The sequence below is a fragment of the Lissotriton helveticus genome, chromosome 1_2 (genome assembly GCF_964261635.1).
Source record: "Lissotriton helveticus chromosome 1_2, aLisHel1.1, whole genome shotgun sequence".
NCBI classification, from domain to species: Eukaryota; Metazoa; Chordata; class Amphibia; order Caudata; family Salamandridae; genus Lissotriton; species Lissotriton helveticus.
Window position 1 is genome coordinate 95760947 of NC_136058.1, and position 20257 is coordinate 95781203.

The 20257-nt window shown below is 40.3% G+C and overlaps 1 protein-coding gene across 2 annotated transcripts in view; it reads right to left on the minus strand.

Moving 5' to 3' along the window:
• UBE2U (ubiquitin conjugating enzyme E2 U) overlaps window positions 1-20257 on the minus strand; it is a 357359-nt gene that overhangs the window by 287201 nt on the left and 49901 nt on the right. For both annotated transcript variants that reach the window (XM_078669184.1, XM_078669191.1), the window contains exon 2: window positions 9550-9652. In XM_078669184.1, coding sequence (XP_078525310.1) covers window positions 9550-9615 — 66 coding nt within the window. In that variant the 5' untranslated portion in view covers window positions 9616-9652. The remainder of the gene's footprint in view (window positions 1-9549; window positions 9653-20257) is intronic.

Sequence of the window (20257 nt, forward strand, 5' to 3'; positions counted from 1 at the left end):
ACCCCAGGATTAATGGCCAATCTCCGAGATATAATGCCATTTCCCCTTAGTTATCTAGCAGCCAGTTGTTTTGTACATTTTGTTCAGTATATCAACTATCAAAGGAGAGTCTGTATTTTTATACAATGTCCAATACTAAGTGCCCACACCAGTTAATTTACTTTTAACTAAAAGTTGCATCACCACATACGTCCAATGACTCATTTCCTGGTACACTGCAGTAAGAAAGCTAGATATTTGTCTAAAACAAAACATTAGACCGCTGGCTTTACCCCTAAGCGTAAAGTTATCCCATCCCATGCTAAACATCTTTCTCCCACAAAGAAGTCTCCCAGTCTGGTGAGTCCCTTATTCTGCCCGCCCGAAAGTTAATTTAGAGGCTTAGGGATCTGCAGTCTTTTGCAAGTGTGAAGAAATGAGGAATTAGGGACCTGCCACGCCTCATGCAATTGCCTCATGCAATGCTCGAGATCATGCAGTGACTTATATCTTGTGTTTTTTATGGAGTTTTACTATCTTTAGAAAGGTAGGCAGATGGATTGCAGACTTATTTGCCATACTGGTCAAACCCATCTACGTCAACCATTGCTAGTACTCTGCTGTCTAAAAGAGCAGCTAGATTATAAAATTGACCCTGGGGGGTAGAGCAAGTCCCCTTTGAGATGTATCTAATTGTAAAACTGAAATTATAACCCTGAACTGCTTAATATTACATATAATGTTTTTGAATAATTGATTGAGCTCTTTAAAATAAGACCCATTTATGTTTGTAGGGTGACTGGCCAGCAAAAATAACAAGTGGAAGAATCAGCATTTTTATCAAAGCCACCATACCTATTAAAGATAGAGAAAGAGAGTTCCATCTGTCCAAAATCATTTCTATCTTTAAAAAAAGTTGTTTTATAGTTCAAGTCAAACACTTGTGAGTAATTGTTGATAACATAAATACCCAGATGCCTAACTGAGTGTTGAGGTGTATAATGCCACTGAAGTTCTCGAGGGAGATCGATAGGAGATTAATTAAACAGTGACATTTCTGTTTAGCTTGGTTTACCTTTATAACCTCCTACCCCTGTATATTCCATGAACACATTCATCATCTATTTGATATTTTCCTTATCGACTTTTAAGTAAAGTATGATGTTGACAGCGAAAAGTTTGCTCTTGGACATACCAGCTAGTGGTGGGGCTATTGATTCATCATTGTGTATTCTTATTATTAATTGCTCAACAAAAAAGGTAAACAGTACTGAGGACATAGGGCAACCCTGTCCTGTGCCCCTACTGACTTTCACCACGCCTGCTTCGTTTGAGTTAATAATCACTTTGGCCTTTGCATCCTGCAAAAGATTTTTAGGCACTGTCAAGAATTGTTTGGGAAAACCGAATTTCATAAGAATAAAAAACAATGCACCCCAATTGGCCAAACCGAAGGCTATTTCTGCATCCATCATCAAGATGGCTGCCTTCTTCGCATTACTTGAAAAATAGTGAGTCGTTGAATTAAAAAACTAGTGTTCACAGATATTTGCCGACCTGGTAAAAAGCCACTCTGGTCCTTATTAATCAAATTTTTAGCCAGTGGAATGATATGCGTAGTCTAGATTTTTGTAAATAATTTATAATCTGAATTCAGAAGACTAATTGGTCTATATGAATTAACATCCGTTACACTTTATCTTTTTAAATAAAACTAGCAATTATTGATTCTTTCAAAGATTTGGGGACAGCCCTTCCCTTCCTAAAAGGATTAAACAAACTAACTAAAAAGGGAAGCAGTTCCTTGGCAAAAAATTTAAACATTTCCGTGGGGATATGTTGCTACTGCAGGCCGTAAGGCTTATTTTTAAGTGCCTAAGCTACCTCTGCAGCCTGCATTTCCCCCAGGACTGCCTCTCTTTATTCCCTAACAACTAGCGGTAATGTAAGGGTATTGAAAAACACATCTAATCTGGATCTTGGAGAAATCCAGGTTTTTTTCATACACAGTTCGATAGTGATCTCACTGCTTTCTTCAACTGTAAGGTGAGTATCTGGGTTCTCAATCATACCTATTGCCTGCTTAATCTTTCTAAATTTTGTCAACCATGCGATCAATTTGACAATATGTTCGTTTCCTCATAAGTTTTTTGTTGGAACTCTCTAAGACTATTAATCTCCTCAATTAGAAAGAAATCTCACAGCTCCTGCATGGCTCTGGCAAGCTGTTCTTTTCTCATCTGCATATTCCCGGTAGTCATGTTGGAATTTACAACACCATCAACCGCAGCCTGCAGAAAATAGAGTATTGTACTCTCTGTTGCTAAAGGTCTGATAAACTACAACATTGCCACGAAAGGCAGTCTTGAAGGACTCCCACACTACTGAGTCGACGGCTGTACCTCGGTTGATCTATAAAAAAAAACTCATTAATAAAAGTTCTAGTATTTTCTGACCACATCAGGTCAGAAAGTAAAGAGTCTTTGGTGGGCGCTGAATTAAAATTGGAGCGATACTGTAGAATAGTCTGAGAACGCATTGGTCCGGATATTAGCTCCTCTCCACTTAATTGAATGCGTAAGGAGAAAGAAATCCAGACGTGAGGCTTAGTTACATTTTTGCGAGAAGCAAGTATATTGAATATATTGTGAATGTTCTGTATGCCATGGCTCAGTAAGTGAAAAATTGTCAATTGTCTTTTAACGCTACATGGGCTTTTAGTGTACAAGGCTTAAGTTGATTGTTTGCCCCTTGGAGGTATTTAATCTTAAATCTTGAATGAAGTTGAAATCCCCCCCACAGATCATTGGCTCCTCAGCGGTCATTGACAGATTGTGTAATTGTACTAATGGCTCAGTGTTGTCGCTGATAGGGCCATTATATAATTCACCACGTTTAAAGGAGTCGCCCATGACTGACACCTTGACCCACAACTATCACCCTTTAGGGTCTCTGATTACATCCCATACTTGCCAACCAATAGTGTTTGCCAATAAAATTGCTAATCTACTCAGGTCAGCCCCTGCTGATGCAATAGATTAATGTGAATATCTTCTAGGACTTAGTCTTAATAGTTGCCTCCATCACTTTGTCTGGCTATTACTTATCTACAACAAATTGACTGAACTTTATAGAAAGAAATCTTAGTTACGTCACTACTCATTTTCTGTGCTTCTGATCCATCTCCCAGCGGCCCCTGCCAACAACCCTGAAGGGGAGGTGTACCCACCATCCTCACGGTCACCCCCTAACTCTCTTCTTGGGTGCTGAAGGATTATCCTCTGTTTGTAAAGCCTCAAAAGATTCGTGTTGAGGCAGTTAAAGCTACTGAGACATATAAATCCCCTCCATGGTTGGCATTTGTGTCCTCAGGTGATGTAGAGCTATACCCACTCAGGATCGTTCCCCTATTCATTTGATACTGTATCAAACCCTGACTACATCTATGTCTTCATTGAGACCAGTCCTTGAACAATCTCTGCAGGAAACGATGAGCATGCATGCTCTAACATGGCTAGAGATAGAAACAGATGTGGAACCACTTCAATTATCTTGCCTAAGCAGGCCTCTAGTTCAATTGATGCCAGCCATTTAATATCATGCCAATCTCAATCCCTACCAGAAACCATCTTGGCAGAAATCGGGGATATTAAGGCAATTCAGGCTCAAGAAACAGCGGCACAACATCAAAGATTAAACCAAATAGACGAGCTTATGCAGTAGATGCAGGAGCGAATACAAGAGGTTGAGAAAAGGGTATCTGAACGGGAGGATCACTCTCTCGCTTGGGACAAGGATATCGGCATCAATCAAAAAAGGTTGTGGGACTCTCAGAACAAAACTGATGAAAAGCTACGCAAAAAGATCAAATTTGAGGTTTATGGAGATCCCGAAAGAAGCTGGAAATATGGGGAGTCATGAGAGTACTGGAAACTATGATTAAAATATGACATTCTTGAGAATGCTCCTGCAGATCTTGCCCTCATGATGGCCCACAAGGTCCCCGCTCAGCGTCTTACTAATTTAAAATATCCCCGCACGATTATTGTGAACTTTGCGGACTACTGCATTAAGGAAAGTGTCCTTACCAAGGCAATCCAGAAGAAATCTTTCCTGATGAAACACAGATTTGGATCTTTTCAGACATATCCACTGCAGCGGCCCACCGACAGAGACTTTCTAGGGTTAATTCGGCAATTTAAAGCAGCTGGCGCTCAGGCTTCAAGGGTGCAGCAATCAAAACTAGAAGTTTTGTTCAAGGGCCAATTCCATCTATGTGTCAACCTAGAAAAGGTGCAAAATGTACTTCAGAAAGTCCAGAGTTAAAGTCATTTGGGTGGTTTGTAATTATATATAATATGAGGCTTTCCTACTCCCGTCCTGACATTGTAAGGATAGGTTAGCAAGCTGCTAGTCTATTTATTATCACCAAGGCACGTTTCTTTTATGCTCTGTTCTAGAAGTGTCATCAAGCTAAACTTAGAAGCAGTCCAGGGGGAAAAATATTAGAGTGGTTTATAAAGTTGAAAGGAGGTTCTTTCTTTCCTGTTCCACTTCTGTTAGAATAGATAAAAGCTGCTACAATTTGCACTAAGGCACTCTTTCTCCTTAATTTGGGTGATATGTGTTAGATTTGGGGGCCTGGTCGTATATTGTAGAAGTTGCTTCTAAAAGTTATATCTGTTGCCCCCCTGAGATAGCCGGAATTGTTGAACCATCCGAAAGATTGTGTACCTCACGGACTGTGATCTTTAGTACAGTCATGTGAGTTACTATATTCAAAGGATTTTCACTAATTTTCTTTTTTGTGATAGGATTTTTGGTAAGGAGGCCGTCTATTAAATATCCAAGCATTCTATCTGAGTCCACAGAGCCTTATTCTTACTTAAATATTTTGTATTCACTGAATTATGGTTTAGTCCTTCCTGGGCGTAAGCAATGTAGCAAATATAGGTATCTATGACAGGACAACCCCGATATAATGTTTTTGCACTAGGCATAGTTCGCACTTTAGTTTACAGGGAAGTAAACTGCTATTATCCTTCTTAGCACAAAGGCACCGTTTTTTTATTTAGTAGGCAGGGAACTGGAAGGTGGTTCATACAATTAGTATTCAAAACTATATTGGCTAATGTTATTTTGTACTCTGCTGTTGAATCATATTAAAGGGTGAATACATTATATGATCTGTTTTTATCTGCTGCAGCATATCAGTTTGCACTAGGCACCGTTTTCACTTTAGCTCGTAGTGAACGGATTATTTATGATAGTAAGCTAATAAGTCCTTGCTGATTTGCACTTAGCACTTTCTTCATTTCCATGTCATTCAATGAGTGGGGGGGGTTGGCTGGAGCATATTCAGGTACAGTAACAGGGCACCCAAGAAGATCCAACCAACCTAAACAAAAGAGCCATATGTGAGAGAAGGTATCAGTTTGCATTTGATAGCTTGCAAATTGTGGAAAGGTCTGGGCACTGAAAGGCAAAGATGGGAGCATTTGCGCAGTTACCAATGCTTCAATTTGTGCAGATGGAAGACCTCAGTCATTTATCCATGCTCCAAGATATTTGATGTTCGAAGTTTTCAACTTTCTGACCATTGATGATCCTTGTCCAGCACTTGATCTTCCTTTTTCTGAAAACTAGAATCTTAGCTTTTGCTGAATTAATGCTAAACTTGTTGACTTTGCAATAATCTGCAGGCTAGTCAGCGATCTTTGTAATCCAATTCCTGTTTGGCCCAAAAAGAGAATATCATCGACGTATTGCAATAGGTGAAGTCTTCTGCCTACAATTTAGGGAGGGAAAGCTTCAGCTAAGCTTAGGTGGTCATTGAAGTTGGTACTGGTTTAAAAGTAAGAGGACTCTAGTTCCGAAAAGGAGGATTCCCCTGCCCCTGCCTCTTTAACACGTTGTCCACCTTATATCTGGGGAACAGCATACTCTTTATGTAATGTGTTAAAAGTAAGAGGGCCAGAATGCTGCCCAGATTCAGGCCCCTGTGTGTGTAGATTATCACTGATGTGGACCATTTACTAGATACTCTCACTTGCTCCCACGCATTAGAGTAAAGGCTCATGATATCAGTCAAGAGATGCAAAGGAATGCGCCAAGTTGATTGTTTGACCCAAAGCTACCTCCTAACACTTTGTCAAGTGCTGTGGCAAAATAAATAAATGCACTAAAAAGACGAGCTGCGCGCTTTTTAATCGACTGGTTGATCAGTGCTGTTTCATATAACATATTGATCTCCACCCCATTGCCCTATTGAAAGCCTGTTGTGTGGCTGCCATAATTTTGTTTTGATTTACCCATTCCTCAAGATCTTTGTTCAGGATTTTTGCAAAGCAATATCCCTCACATCTAATAGGGCAATGAGACGGACATTTTCTGGCTTATAAAAGGAATGCTTTTTATGTTTTTGAACTAGGAGGGAACCCCGCCAACTCTCCAGTACCTGATACCCAGGTTAGATAATGATTAAATAGAGGGGTCAACGAACTTGCCCATTCTGATTTTGCAGCCTTAAAAATGGTAGCTGGCAGACCATTTGGGCCAGGAGCACCAGCCCAGGTATTAGGAACCATATCCTCTGTAAAGGTTTGGCAGGGGGCACGAGCTCTAACTGTATCTTGGTTAATCGTTGGCACAGGCAGTGGAATAAGAGAGTCAACATACCTTGAGGAAATATATGCTAACCATCCAGATGCTGAAATGTTAAATAATTTTCTTTTTTGCTGGCCCTTTGATATATTGTGAATCCTGAGCCAAAATGTTTTAGGACCCTTTAATTGTATTGCTTGGAAAATGTCATTTCATTGCACATCTTGCAGCTGCTATTTTTATTCAAACAAAACGCATACGATTTTAAGTTCCTCTTTCAGGGCTAAGTTTGCTATATACTTATACACTGCCCTTATACATCTGTTTAAGTATCATTTAACCAGTAAGAAATCTTGATTTTTTGAAAGACAAGGAGGATTAGAGCAATGTGCCTGGGGACCTGACAGGGGAGGGGAAGGATCTTTAATAGACCATTAATAAATTCAGACCATCCTTCAATTAATTGTTGCAAATCAATTCTCGGGGACAGTAAGTATTCTTGCATTTGCTCAATCATACCATAATTTGAGTCTACAACACACCAGAGCCTTCTCACAATGTTCACGCTGATTGATATCCCAGCATGATTTATTTGTGCAAAGTGGCGGTTATCAGAGGAAAAGAGCAGGACAATACAGCATGATCACTTATGAGGATATGGTCAATTTTAAAATTTATGACGCAGGTAAAATGCTGAATCGTTATCCACAAATATTTTAAGTGTTGCCAATCTTTGGTGCAACATGTAATTATAAGCTGCACCTTGGTCGCATGTGCTCCTGCCATTCAGTGATCGCAAACCTAGGGTGTTCAGGGCAGTTGTTAGTGTAATGCAGAGCTTTGATCTTCTAGTTGGAAGAGTTACATTTAATGGTCGAATTTTCCATAAATTATCTTCAATATCAAGCCATTTTTGATCATTCATTGTCACTAACAGGTTAGCATTGAAGTCACCCACTAGCAGCCATGCAGAGTTTAAGTTGGGAGGTCATAGTGGATTCAATATGTCAATGAAATACTCTGTTGTCTCCCTTTTCTTATCCGGATTGGGCTTTATAGATATGTTTGCGAGGACCACGGAACTGAGGGGGAGGTTTTGCTCAGCCGATACAGTAAGTTTTAATATGATAATCACTCGGCCAAGGTAGTGGTGATGACCCAGTTAATTATGTACATGTATTGAGAAGCCACCTGAAGGATGACCACCCTTAACCGACCTTAGTGCTGGAGATTGATACTCAATATAATCGAATCAGGGATTTGAGTTCACTTGCCAGGTCTCTTTGTAAGGTACGTAGGTGTTGTACATAGTCAGGTGAGGAATTAAGCTGTTATAACCTCTGATGGTCCATGAGCAGATATTTAGCTTGTTGAGATGCTGGCTTGAATTTGGGCTAGGGCTGAATACTGCGATCCCACAGGTTTTGCTGGTGCAGGTGAGGCTGAAGTTTATACACCTACCTGAGTTCTGCAAGGTGGACCTCCAGGTTTTCTAACTGGAGCAAGGAGATTCGCATGGTAGTGCGTGCAAGGTCAAGGGTGATCAGCAGGAAAAAAAGACAGGCTAAGATTTAATTTAGCAATGATGTCGACTACATAATTCATGCTTAGAAAAAGATCAAGCTGATGAATTTTCATCCTTAGCCCATAGTCTCGGACACATTATCAAGATGATTATCAAGAAGATCTTAGCAATACGTTTTGATGATCTGATAGGTGCTAAAGGATTTGTCAGGATATTTGGAAAGATAACAAATTGCCTGAACAGATTTTCAGTCACATTTTAGTAAAGCATGCCTTATTTGGTGGACTAAAAATGATAGTTATCATATTGTTTAACCAGCTCAGGTTGTAAACCTGGAGCATTTTATTTTAATTTATATTGATGGGTCCAGCCTTATTTGTTCCTCTGGCATTAGAACACATTTATTACCAATTAATACCCCTTTATTTTTTTGCATCATGGTTTATGGAGCCGCTCAAAAGGTCATGACCTGTGCCAGCTTGGCCATTTTCTTTATTACCGCTGTTTTTTTATGGCTTTTTTTCAAACTTAAAAAATATAATTAAAGGACGCACTACAATGTTAAGCTGTTTTCACTTATTTTAAGTCTTACACGTGTGCTCAGTAAATTCGTGTGATAAGAGTCAAAATGATGCCCATTACACTTTAGATAAAAAGTAAACTATTCAAGTTTCAAGCAAGCTCATTGTCTCAGTCTTCAACACACGTTAACCTACATGATCAAATGTATTCTAAAATGAAAGGGTTAACCTTTAATATATTTACCGCAGTAGGAAGTTGGAATTTTATAACTCTAGAATATCATATTTTAATTATAGTTAAAGTAGCTAGAATATCGACGGCCACAATATCATGAAGATAAATATACAGGAAAACATAGATTTACTATTCTGAACTCTACATACATATGTACTTTAACCAGCATGAAAGGTAGGTAAATGTGAAATACAGTAAAGACAATCTATATTTTACTATATGTACTTTCGTTCACTATATTGTGTTAGTCAATATTATGCTACAATATTTTTAGCACATTATTTTCCTACACATTATTGTGACATATCCACTAAGAGTATGAAATAATACTTGATAACAGATGTGTTTCAAATATTGCACATGACTTATTACTGTCTATTCTGGCTGCTTTCTGGATGCTACCTTCGCCTTGCCTATCTTAACACCCTGACCTCGACATGGGCTATAGTAGGCTGTTTGGATCAATTAGTTGGTCTTGGCGCCAAGGTAGCCCTCGGGGTGAATGTTGCGCTTTATGAGTATTAAACCAAACTTAATCCTTACTTTTGTAAAGAATGGGCTCTTTTTCTCAAATGGGAAGATTAGTGTTCTACGGTATGGACATTACAATTTTTCTCTGCCTTCGGCTTTTGAAAAACTAAATTAGTCAGTGGTAAATTAAAAAAATAAGTGATCATGATACTTACATAAATGTTGGATTCTTGGAGTTCGGTGTATTCTCTTTCCAGAAGCAAGTATGCTCTGGAGTGCATAACTGATATGGTCTTGCCAAGGCTTCAAAAGGAAAACCTTAGAGAACAAATAAGAGAGCAATATTTTGTTGTGATTTGTCATAAATACAAGAACGAGTACATTAATGAATTTCCTCTTACGGTACACATCGCATCAACAACATTTGATACATTCTTTCTTACTTTGTTCCAGCCAGCTAGTTTGAATAGGTCACTCAGTGGTCACAGATACTCAGATACTCAGGAATCACACACTCGGGTAATTAAAAATATCAGTTATTTTTGTTCATGTAGTCTCCTCAAGAAGTCAAAATGTCCTACAACACACATTAAAACCTTTGTTTTTTTCATATTCTCTTGTTGAATATTGTAGAACGCATAGAAGATGTGTTGCGTGTTAAATTACCACAAAATAAGAAAGACGGTGATGAATACTCAGTGATCCAGTAACCACAATCTTTCATTATGCTTTATTTAAAAAAAGAAATGATTACACTTTTTGTGAGTACTTATAAAGTGATGGCTAGGGCAGAAAGGGCATCAGAGTATTGTACACAGCAACAGAATATACAGCCATCGTGTGAGGGTAGAGGCATGCCAGTACCTTTACAATAATCAACGACAATAAATGCCTACAAATAGAGACAGCATCACAGTGGGGTGAGAATGCTAAGACAGGGATACAATGCAGCACGATAGGAAGACTGTAAAGAGATGAGGTTTGAGAACTTTCCTATATTGCACACCTAAAGGAGCAAATATGGAGGTGCAAAGATAGGACACGCCAGGTTCTTGGTGACAAAAACTAACAATAAACTAAAATGGGAAGATAATAATTAACGTCATCTGCTTATCAAACATTAAATGTGATGTTTTATTTATACTTTGATGTTATGTGAGTAAACCGGGACGCATAATCCAATGTGCATTTTGTAGTCCAGTGCCACATTAGGTGTACAGAGTTCTGTTGCTGGCCAGAGGCAATATCTTTTTTTGTACTCAAATCTGTTTATTGAATTTTTCTGAAGCACAGAAAACACAGTACAGAACCATAAGGTACAGTTACGAATTAAGTAAATACACTGGCAACGCATAATGGCGCACTTAGAAGAGGCAATATCTTTGCTGTTATTCATTTTTATAGAGGATACATAAAAATAACCATGTAATATGGTTCAATGTTGGTATTTAGCGGTTCTGGTGGCATAATAAACAATGAGTCCCCAGGCCAAGTGGTTTGTAAAGGCCATAAGATCTTTGAGAAGGCAAAATAGGACAATTTTACCTAACAGGTTATGTATTTTCATAGTACATGTTTATTTTGTGGTGCGCAGTAAAAAAGTTTTGTGGTGCAGCATCTAGTTGGGTTGCAAAAACAACGCCACTCTTGGGGGAATTGCTTGTCCGGGCTCCCATTCTCTAAGTGAGTGAGATGAGCAAAGCAGCCTCAAATCGGACAATACTTCAATCTACGCCACTCCATTGTACGCCAATACATTGTACGGCAATGCACTCAGTACTATTCAACTGTACGCAACTCTATTGTACGACACTCTACTCTATGTTATTCCACTCTATGCTAGTGAACTTAATGCCTCTCCACTTTATGTTACTCTAACATACGCTATTCCACAGTACGCCACTCTACTCTACTTGACCCTATGCCACTCCACTCTATGCCGCTCCACAATGCCACTCCAGTATACGCCACTGCACTCTAGACTACTCCACTCTATGCTACTCCACTCTACTCCATTCCACTCTACTCTACGCTACTCCAATCTACGCTATTGGACTATTTGCCACCATACTGTATCTCACTCAATTTTACGCCACTCCATTCTACACCACTACACTCTACACTTGTCCACTGTACGCTATTACACTCTAGCACACTACACTTTATGCCACTCTAAACACTTTACTGTAGGCTGTTCTGATCTACGCCACTCCACTGTATGCCACACCACTGTACGCAACTACACACCACTCAACTCTAAGCCATTGAACCCTACACTATTCAACTCTATGCTACTCCACTGTTCGCTATTACATTGTATGCTACTCCACTATACTTCACTCTACACTCCACTTGACACCACTCCACTCTACGTCACTCCACTCTACGCTATTCCTTTCTATGCCACTCTACTATGTGGCACATCTGTATATGCCACCCCACTGTACTCCACTCTCCAAGACTCTTTTAAACTCTGTGCCACTATACAAAAATGTACTCCGCTCTCTGCCCCTACACTACACTGTACAGCCCTCTATTCTACACTATGCCCCTACACCCCTGTGTACAACACTCTACTCCATTGTAAGATACTTTACAACACTATAGGACTCCACTATACTGTACAAAACGCCACTCCAGTGTATAACAATTTTCCCAACTCTACGCTACACATGCCCACTATAGTTCACTCCAGAGTGCTGCACTATACAACATGCCTACTCCACTCCACTTTACTCAACTGTACAGCACTCCACTGTGCCATATTCCACTCTACTCCACAATACAACACTATCTTCTAGGACTGTACCCTGTACCACACTCTACTCCACTCTACCACACTCCACTTAATACCACTCCAATTGACAACAGTAAATTATGCAAATTGACATTTAATTTGATAAAAACATTGAACTTCAGTGAAAAAAACAAAGGTTAAAACTTTGTTACAGTTATTTTCTTTCTAAACAAACCAAAATTAAAAAACACAAACATTACAAATTAAAAAACACAAACATTCAACAATTACAAGTTAGGGTTATACCTTACATTTTTCATTTATGCACCACCTTTAAATTAATATAAAATGTATTTATTCTTTATCTACAAACCAAACTTAAACTACACAAAAATGTAAATTTCTAAATTCATACATTTAATTTATTATTTACGCAACACCTTAAAATTATTACAACTCACATACCTCCATACACAGTTTATTCAACTCAGTAGCCCCACCAGATTAACTATAACTTGCGCCAGCTACATGCACTGCTAATACCATTTTATATTATCTCACTTGTATAATCTAACATAATAGCATTTACACGAACAGTGATGACATCAGAAATCAATTATTTTGTGAGAATACAGTGCATGGTAGGGTGGCAAGTTTAGTTAATGTATTGAGCTACAGAGTTGAATACACTGTGTATGGAGGTGCACGAGTTAAAATAATTTAAGTTTAGTTTGTATAGAAATAATATATACAGTTATAATACAATACAATGGTGTATCGGGAAGAAAACAATCCTATGCATACACACTTGATGTGTGCCTCTTTTTTTCTGCGTATCCCATTTAATTTTTAAATATTGCCTTCAGTTTCGTATTTCCCTACGTTCACACTATATGGTCTTTAGAAGCAACTTTATCCATTTAGGAACCGCTTCATAGAATATTAATGTACATTAAATCTGTTTATTTCTCTGTAATTAGAAAATTACTCAAGCGAACATCAAGAACATATACATGCATGTACAAAATAAACAGCACAACAAACAAAGGGCCGATTGGTCAAAGCATCTGAATCAAAAGGTGGGGTTTTAGGGTTGTGTGGAATATTATAAGTGATGGAGAAGATCTGTGTCCTTCTGGCATTCATTTGCAAAGTCTTCGGCCTGATTCAAAAACTCCATTTTGTATTTAAAGTAGTACCCCAGTAGTACTATTTACTTTCTATAAAATGCAATTCACCTTTTTGTAGTAAATGTGGGAGGGGCCAGGGAGAGAGAGACAATGAGAAATAATTACTACAAAATGGGTGGGGTTAAGGAAAATACAATTTAAGGAGGGACATGCAAATAGTAGACACATATCCATATACGAGCAAGACAAAATACACTTTCCAAATTCACCTCAGCCCTAATAGTATCAAAAAAGGCTTAACTGTATTCCTGCTCTGCCCTGGAGTATGTCAAGCACCACAGATGGCCAACCACTAGTATTGCAACATTTACTATAAAAACAACGAAGGCAGGGAACTAAATAAACACCCCATGGAAATGTGTGTTTAATTGATTTAAATGTAAGTGATATATATTCAGTTTGTATATTAGTGACAAAAAAGAAGTACGATTATTTATTCGTTTTTAAAGTTAATAATACACTTATTTAAATTCCAATTCAATGATGATGTTGGATTTTAAGTATTTAAGGCAAAATAACGTTTTCCCTGTCTAAAGTTCCTCAAGACTAAATTTGCATTTGCTCTCCCACTTTTTCCAGCCAGTCATTAGCATTTGATTATGTGTGAAAAGGTGTGAAGTGCTTTCCAGCAGCAAACAATAGGCTGACCTGAATGGTCAGCGATGACTCCTTTGAACCCGTCAGGATATGCAGGATAGGGCTGCGAGTATACCTTTTCACAGTACAGTGTCAAATCCTGCTTGAATATCAAATCCTCTGTGACTGGTCTGCTGGGGTTTAATTATAATACTGGAGGTGCACTAAAAAAGAAGAGAAACAGGATGCCAAAACAACTACTGTGCATCTTGTGGCTGGTTGCTGTTCTACCTGACTTTTGCCTATGGGTTTATTGTGGGTAGATTGATTTTCCCAAACTGGATTTTAGTTTTAGATGTACGGAGACTCTAAGATTCCAATAGTACACTCACCATACACCCTCAGCCTACTTTATTGGTTGAAGCCTGCACAGAAGTCATTCCCAGCCACTAGCTTGTACCAGGCATAAATGCAGCATCTCCAGACACCCATTTCAGAACACTCCTGTACATGTAGAAGATCAGAAGATGAATGAACCTGCTGTCTGCAAACTCAGGCGACCTCTGGAGTAATTGACCTGCTCTCTCTCTCTCTCTCTTGTATTCAGGACAAAGAAGTTAAGTCCAAGGGTCATAAGTTTGACCTCCTGTTAAGGGTGGGTGAATGGGGGGGAAGATGGCAGCTCACCGATGGACTGCTCATGCCGGCTCATCCCAACTCGGTTGGGATATTGCCTGCCTGCAGTGATGGTGATTTACTGGGACAGCTCATGGTAAGAACAAGAGGACGTCTTTTATTAATTCCGGGTGGCCACACCTGTGTATTAGTGCTCCCTGCAATAATCTTCCAGAAGACAGGTAAACTTTGGAGGCAGCTCTTTTACCTGTTTGGCGGCATCATGGTGGTGACACGCAGCCCAACCAGCAGTCAGGCTCTTCGAGTAATAATGAGCCCAGGAGGTGCCGCGGCAAGCCTGCGACAAGGGCGGCAGGTGGTATATGGTGCAGCATCTAGTGACGTTGCAAAAATAGCCCAACTCTTGGGGGAATTGCTTGTTTGGGCTCCCATTCTCAAAACGAGTGAGATCAGCAAAGCAGCCTCAAATTCGATGACACCTGCTGTGAGGGATTTGGAAATGGATGGCAGCTACAAGGTCAGTGTTGTGGAGGGGACACTCTCAGATGTTCCTCTGGCCTAGTTATGGTGTCTACAGGCTCCGCTGCAGGACTGTGCAGCACAGTATGATCTGTCTTGCTAATAGCAGATGCTTCCATTGCTGCTCCTCCCGAGAGGACTGTTGCTAGGGCGGGGAAGAGTTAGCACCTGTCTCCCTGCAGTCCAGGAAGCAAGGGCAATGACTGCACCAACAGAGTCCATCGTGCCCCTAGAGACCTCAGAGGTCTGCTGAGAGTGGAGAAACCAGAGCTATAAGAGAGTACGCAGTCTGCAATGGGCCTCTCAGTAAGTCAACACTCAGGTTCTTCTACTGTTATCTGCACCGTAACTTTTTCCCTGATTGTGCTATTCATCTCAAATATGTGTGTGGATGGAGGCTGATTGATATTATTGAGGATAGTGTAATTAACGATAGCAATGGTGGTATCACTAAGTAAAGGGAGAAGGGAAGCGAGGATGGACAAGATCACCCAGAATGGGTGGAGAGTATGGCCCAGACTATCAACATGTGTGCTATGGAGGGCAGAGGGGTGTGCTTGACCCAGCAGTACCTCCAATGTGGGAGTGCACTCAGCCGGCACTTCAGGTCCTTGAGGAGATATCTCCCCTGCTGGCTCTAAATGGCAATTGTGTAACCCTGAAGGTAGTAGGAGCTATGGAGACAGGCCAACAAGACACTGAGAGCTCTCCTGGGGCTCCTAATCCTGAGAGGCACATTGCACTAAACAATATCCTGATTGTGTGGGAGATAGAACATCCAAGTATTGGCCTAAATGTGGGACAGTTAGGGTTGATCAGTCTGGAACTTGTGGCCATGTGTCAGACCACGCTTGTCTCAATCCCACCAAGACTCTCCAGGACACTCTTGAAATCCTGAGCGCAACTCTGATCACAACATCTAAGGCAGTGTACTCCAAGATAGGTGGTAAGGGGAAACAGGATATAAGGAAAGCTGGGGCTAGACTCTTGGTGCCTAAAAATCATAAAATCATCAATTAGAACTGGCACAGGTGTCCACACTGGAGATAGGATTCACAGCTTGCTGTTTCCACCCATGGTTGAATGAGAGCGCCACAATGGATAAGGGCTCAGGTTTCCAAATTTCAATTTTGTCCTCACTTGTTGGGGCAGAAGGGAGGGGAGCATGATGACAGTTCAGTGGTCATCGAGAACAGGACAACTATAGAACATTTAATTTCTTCTCTGAAGTCTCTTCCATCAACTTCCCTCACTCCCCCCAACACATCTCAGGCGGCCAAGGAACCATTGCTTAAAGATATTTTTCAACTAATACAAGAGAACAAGCTAGAGTTAAAGAATCAGTATATGGAAATTAGAAGTGGCAATCATAAAATGCAACAGGCAGTTAACTCATTTTCCCAGAACAATGGTTAAATTGCAGACCAAATCAAATAGCTGGGGCAGAGGACTGCAGAGACTGAGGATACAGTGACTCGTGTATTGCAGCAGGTAGATACACAAGAAATTGAGCTGCGGACCATGCAAGAAAAACCAAAACCAAGGATTGAGAAAATAGACGAGCCGCAATAATCTACAGGTTCTGGGAGTTTAAGAGAACTGTGAAAGAGAAGATATATGAGTTTTGACTTCAAATTATTTCAGAAAGCCTTTCCAGAGCTTTCAGATTGGGATTGGGACTCACGATCTAGTGGTCTCATCGGCCTCCGCTCCGTCAGAGTAACTCCTCTAGTGCGGCAGCCAAATATCCATAACCAATTCGGATCTATATTGGCAATTTCATTCTTCGGCAGGAGATCTACTCTAGAGCCAAGCCCTCTCCTCCAGTTACTGTAGATGTGGTCGAATTTGGTTTGATTTTTGCCACATCACTGTTGAAAGTCGATGGTAGTTGAGGAAATTAATTCCATCAATGAGAGAACTGCGGGCGTAGGTCTTTCTTCAAGAACCAGCCTGTCTTAAGGTGATCCAATATGGCAAGACATATGTCTGTAAAGGGGAGGCTAAAGTGATGGAGTTGCTAGTGCGGTGGTCAAGCAAATCCAAAACAGATGAAGAAACCTGTCCCCCGAATAGCTAGAAACAAGCGATTGATGTTCATGATGAGACTCTCTGCCAGAGGGACTCCGTCTCTAAATCCTAGGGAATAAGGCTGGGGAAGGATTGTTCTCATAGCGATCTAGGGACTCCCTAATTCTATACGTGTCGCATATGCTGAAGTAGAGGCGGAGGATTGACAATTATGAATTTTGGATGGGGTGGTTGGTCTGGATCGCCTGGTTTTATTAATCATTGGAGTATCCCACTGATTGGGTGCTTCTCTTTTTTCTCTGTGGTGGGTGTCTCTTTTCGGATCGTGGACTAGGTATGGCTATCCTTCCACGATGGCTAGGGGTAGGGTGATTTCTGCAGCAGTAGTGCCCCTCAAGGAGGGACTGAAGGGGCTTGGTGGTTATGCTGTGGTCGGGTTGGGGAGGGCTGATGTGGTTGGGGGAGGGGGATGGAAGTAAGGATTGGCTGTAGGGATAAAAAACAAAAGGGGAAGACCATCACAAGTTTGGTGGGAATAGGTTGTAAGTACCTATCTTTTTCTCCATTCGAAGATTTGAAAATGTCTAGGTATCGGTTAGCAAATATTAATTGCCCCAGGGCCAGTGCTTTCATTTTCTTGGTCATTCTTTGCTCTTAAGCTTATATTTTGGAATGTAAGAGGTTTGAATAGCTCTGTTAAAAGACACCTGTTGTAAGAGATATTTCATTTTGATAACGCCCAAATGATATGCCTCCTGGAGACACACATTGCACATAAGGATACCGCTCAATTTATACAATTTGGCTACTGACTGGGGGGTAACAATGTAACAAGAATTGATCAGAGGGATTTCTATTATCTTCAGGCTCTCTTCGGAAGTCAAGGTTGCTAAAAAGTAAGAGAACAGGCAGGTTAGGTAGGTCACAGTACAAGTGGAGCTGGATTTAATGCAATTTACTATATGTGCAATCGATGTCCTGAATTAGGATGATCCCCATCTATTTGATGCAATCATGACGGGGCCAGGGATCCTACTTGTTGTCAGGCATTTGAATTGTGTCCTCAACTATAAAGTTGATACGACTAATACACTACTCCACGTACGATTAAAGTGTTGAGGAGGGTGCACATCTGGTTGATGTATGGCAGGTACTTAAACCAGGGAGTTCAGGTGTTACTTATTATTCACATATTTACAATCATTACCCTCTTACTGATTATGGTCTTGCTCCTCTGGACTGATTTATGATATCGAGATAGAGGTTGGTCCTAAGTTAATATTTCATCACAACCCTAATATTCTTTCCTTAAAAAATAATTTGACCGGGGCAAAGCTGCGACCATGGTCATTGAATGCCGTCTTTTAATAGATCAAAAGTATAAGGGGATGATGCATGTAAACTTGGTGGAATTTATTGAGAATAATTTGGGCTTCGCTTCTATTAGTGTGGTTTGTGATGCCTTAAAAGCATATATCAGGGAATTACGATTTGGTATGTGTCTAACTCCAATAGGAAATCTGGAAAGACTGAAGTGCAGGGTTCGGTATTTATTTTATTTATTTATATATTTGTATAGCGCACTAGTACCCGAGGACATCTAGGCGCTTGCAGTTCTACACATATGAAACTTAGAGCAGTTAGCAAAGTTGTTATAGGGTATACAGCCAGGTTTTAAGTCCTTTCCTGAAGGAGAGTAGATCAGGGGAGTTTTTAGCTTTATAGGCATCTCATTCCACCATCTGGATGTGATACATGTGAAGCTTTTTTCGCCCCATCTGAGAAGCAGACCGAAGTGTGCGTGCTGGAATGTGCCATTGGAACCTATCTGTCAAATATACCGGACCAAGGATATGCAAGACCTTAAAGGCGATACAGAGTGCCAAAACTTAATTAGTTTCTCCACAGGCAGCCAGTGCAAGGTGTTAAGAGCCTGTCTAGCCGATGAAAATTTGGCTAGACCAAACAGCAACTGGGATGTGGAGTTTTGAAGTACCTGTAGTTTTGTAACCACTGATTTGTTTACTCCTACCAGTATCCCGTTACAGTAGTCGAGTTTAGATAGAACCAACGCTCCTACCACTGTTTTCGGTAAATCTAATGGGATAAATGAGAGCATTTTCCTCAGGATTTTCAAAATGAACGAAATTGATGAAGAGAGCATCTTTGTATGATGTAAAAAACTATGACTCCCAGATTTTTTCACTTGGGGACAATGGAGGAAGGCGTCTCCAACTCCAAGGGCCACCATTCTGAGGACCAGAACGATGTATCTCTGCCGAAGAGAAGAACCTCTGTTTTATTTGAGTTCACCTTGAGGTAGTTTTCTGCCATCCAAACTCCTACACTTCTCATGCATCCCTTAAAGTTGGGAGCTATGTCGTGAATTTTACTAGAGATGGAAACGATAATCTGGGTGTCTTCCGCATATGGTACTAGGTCGAATCCATAGGCTTTAATCAATCGGGCCAGTGGTGTAACATAGATATTAAACAGTAGAATTATTAGGGTTAGAAAGGGTGCATGCTGTCCCAATTCTCGCGAATGATCCATCTGAACTGGATTGCTTTTATTAGGTGGTGGAGTATTGAAGTAAGGTCGGACATGAACTCAGAGAAGAAGCTACCAGCATTTATTTGAGTACGAAGGGGGAGAATTATGAATACGAGGAGTCGACTGGATAGATGTTGGCCTTTAAAATGAAGAAGAGACAAGTCCATAACTGTATCGATCACATTAAAGATGATCAAGATCAGGAAATCACTTATCGTCTTACTATTCATGAATAATTCCACTCATTTTATCAATGTCTATATAGTGCAGATGAAGTTGTTGCTCACAATCATACTGTAAAAATTGAGGATTTATGCTCCGTTAAGATTCTTTGCTTAGTCAGATCGCAAATGAAATGAAATGAAAGACATTTAAAAAGCGCATGGCTACCCGTAGGCCTCCCAGCTAAAATCTAATCTAAAATATTAGCAGCTCAAATGGCTGCAGTGATTGATATGCTTGCTAGTAATCAACAGCATGGTTTTCTCCCAGGCAGGAATTCTACTATACATATTAACCACTTCCACGCTAGCGGTTTTCCCGCTGTGCGCTGGAATTTAAAAATCACCATGTTGAGTGACGAGTTATCCTTGTCATCCGCACAGGGTAGGTAAAGCTGATGACGAGCTGAGCTCGTCATCAGCATGGAAGGGGTTAATAATGTAACGCTGTTTTCAATGC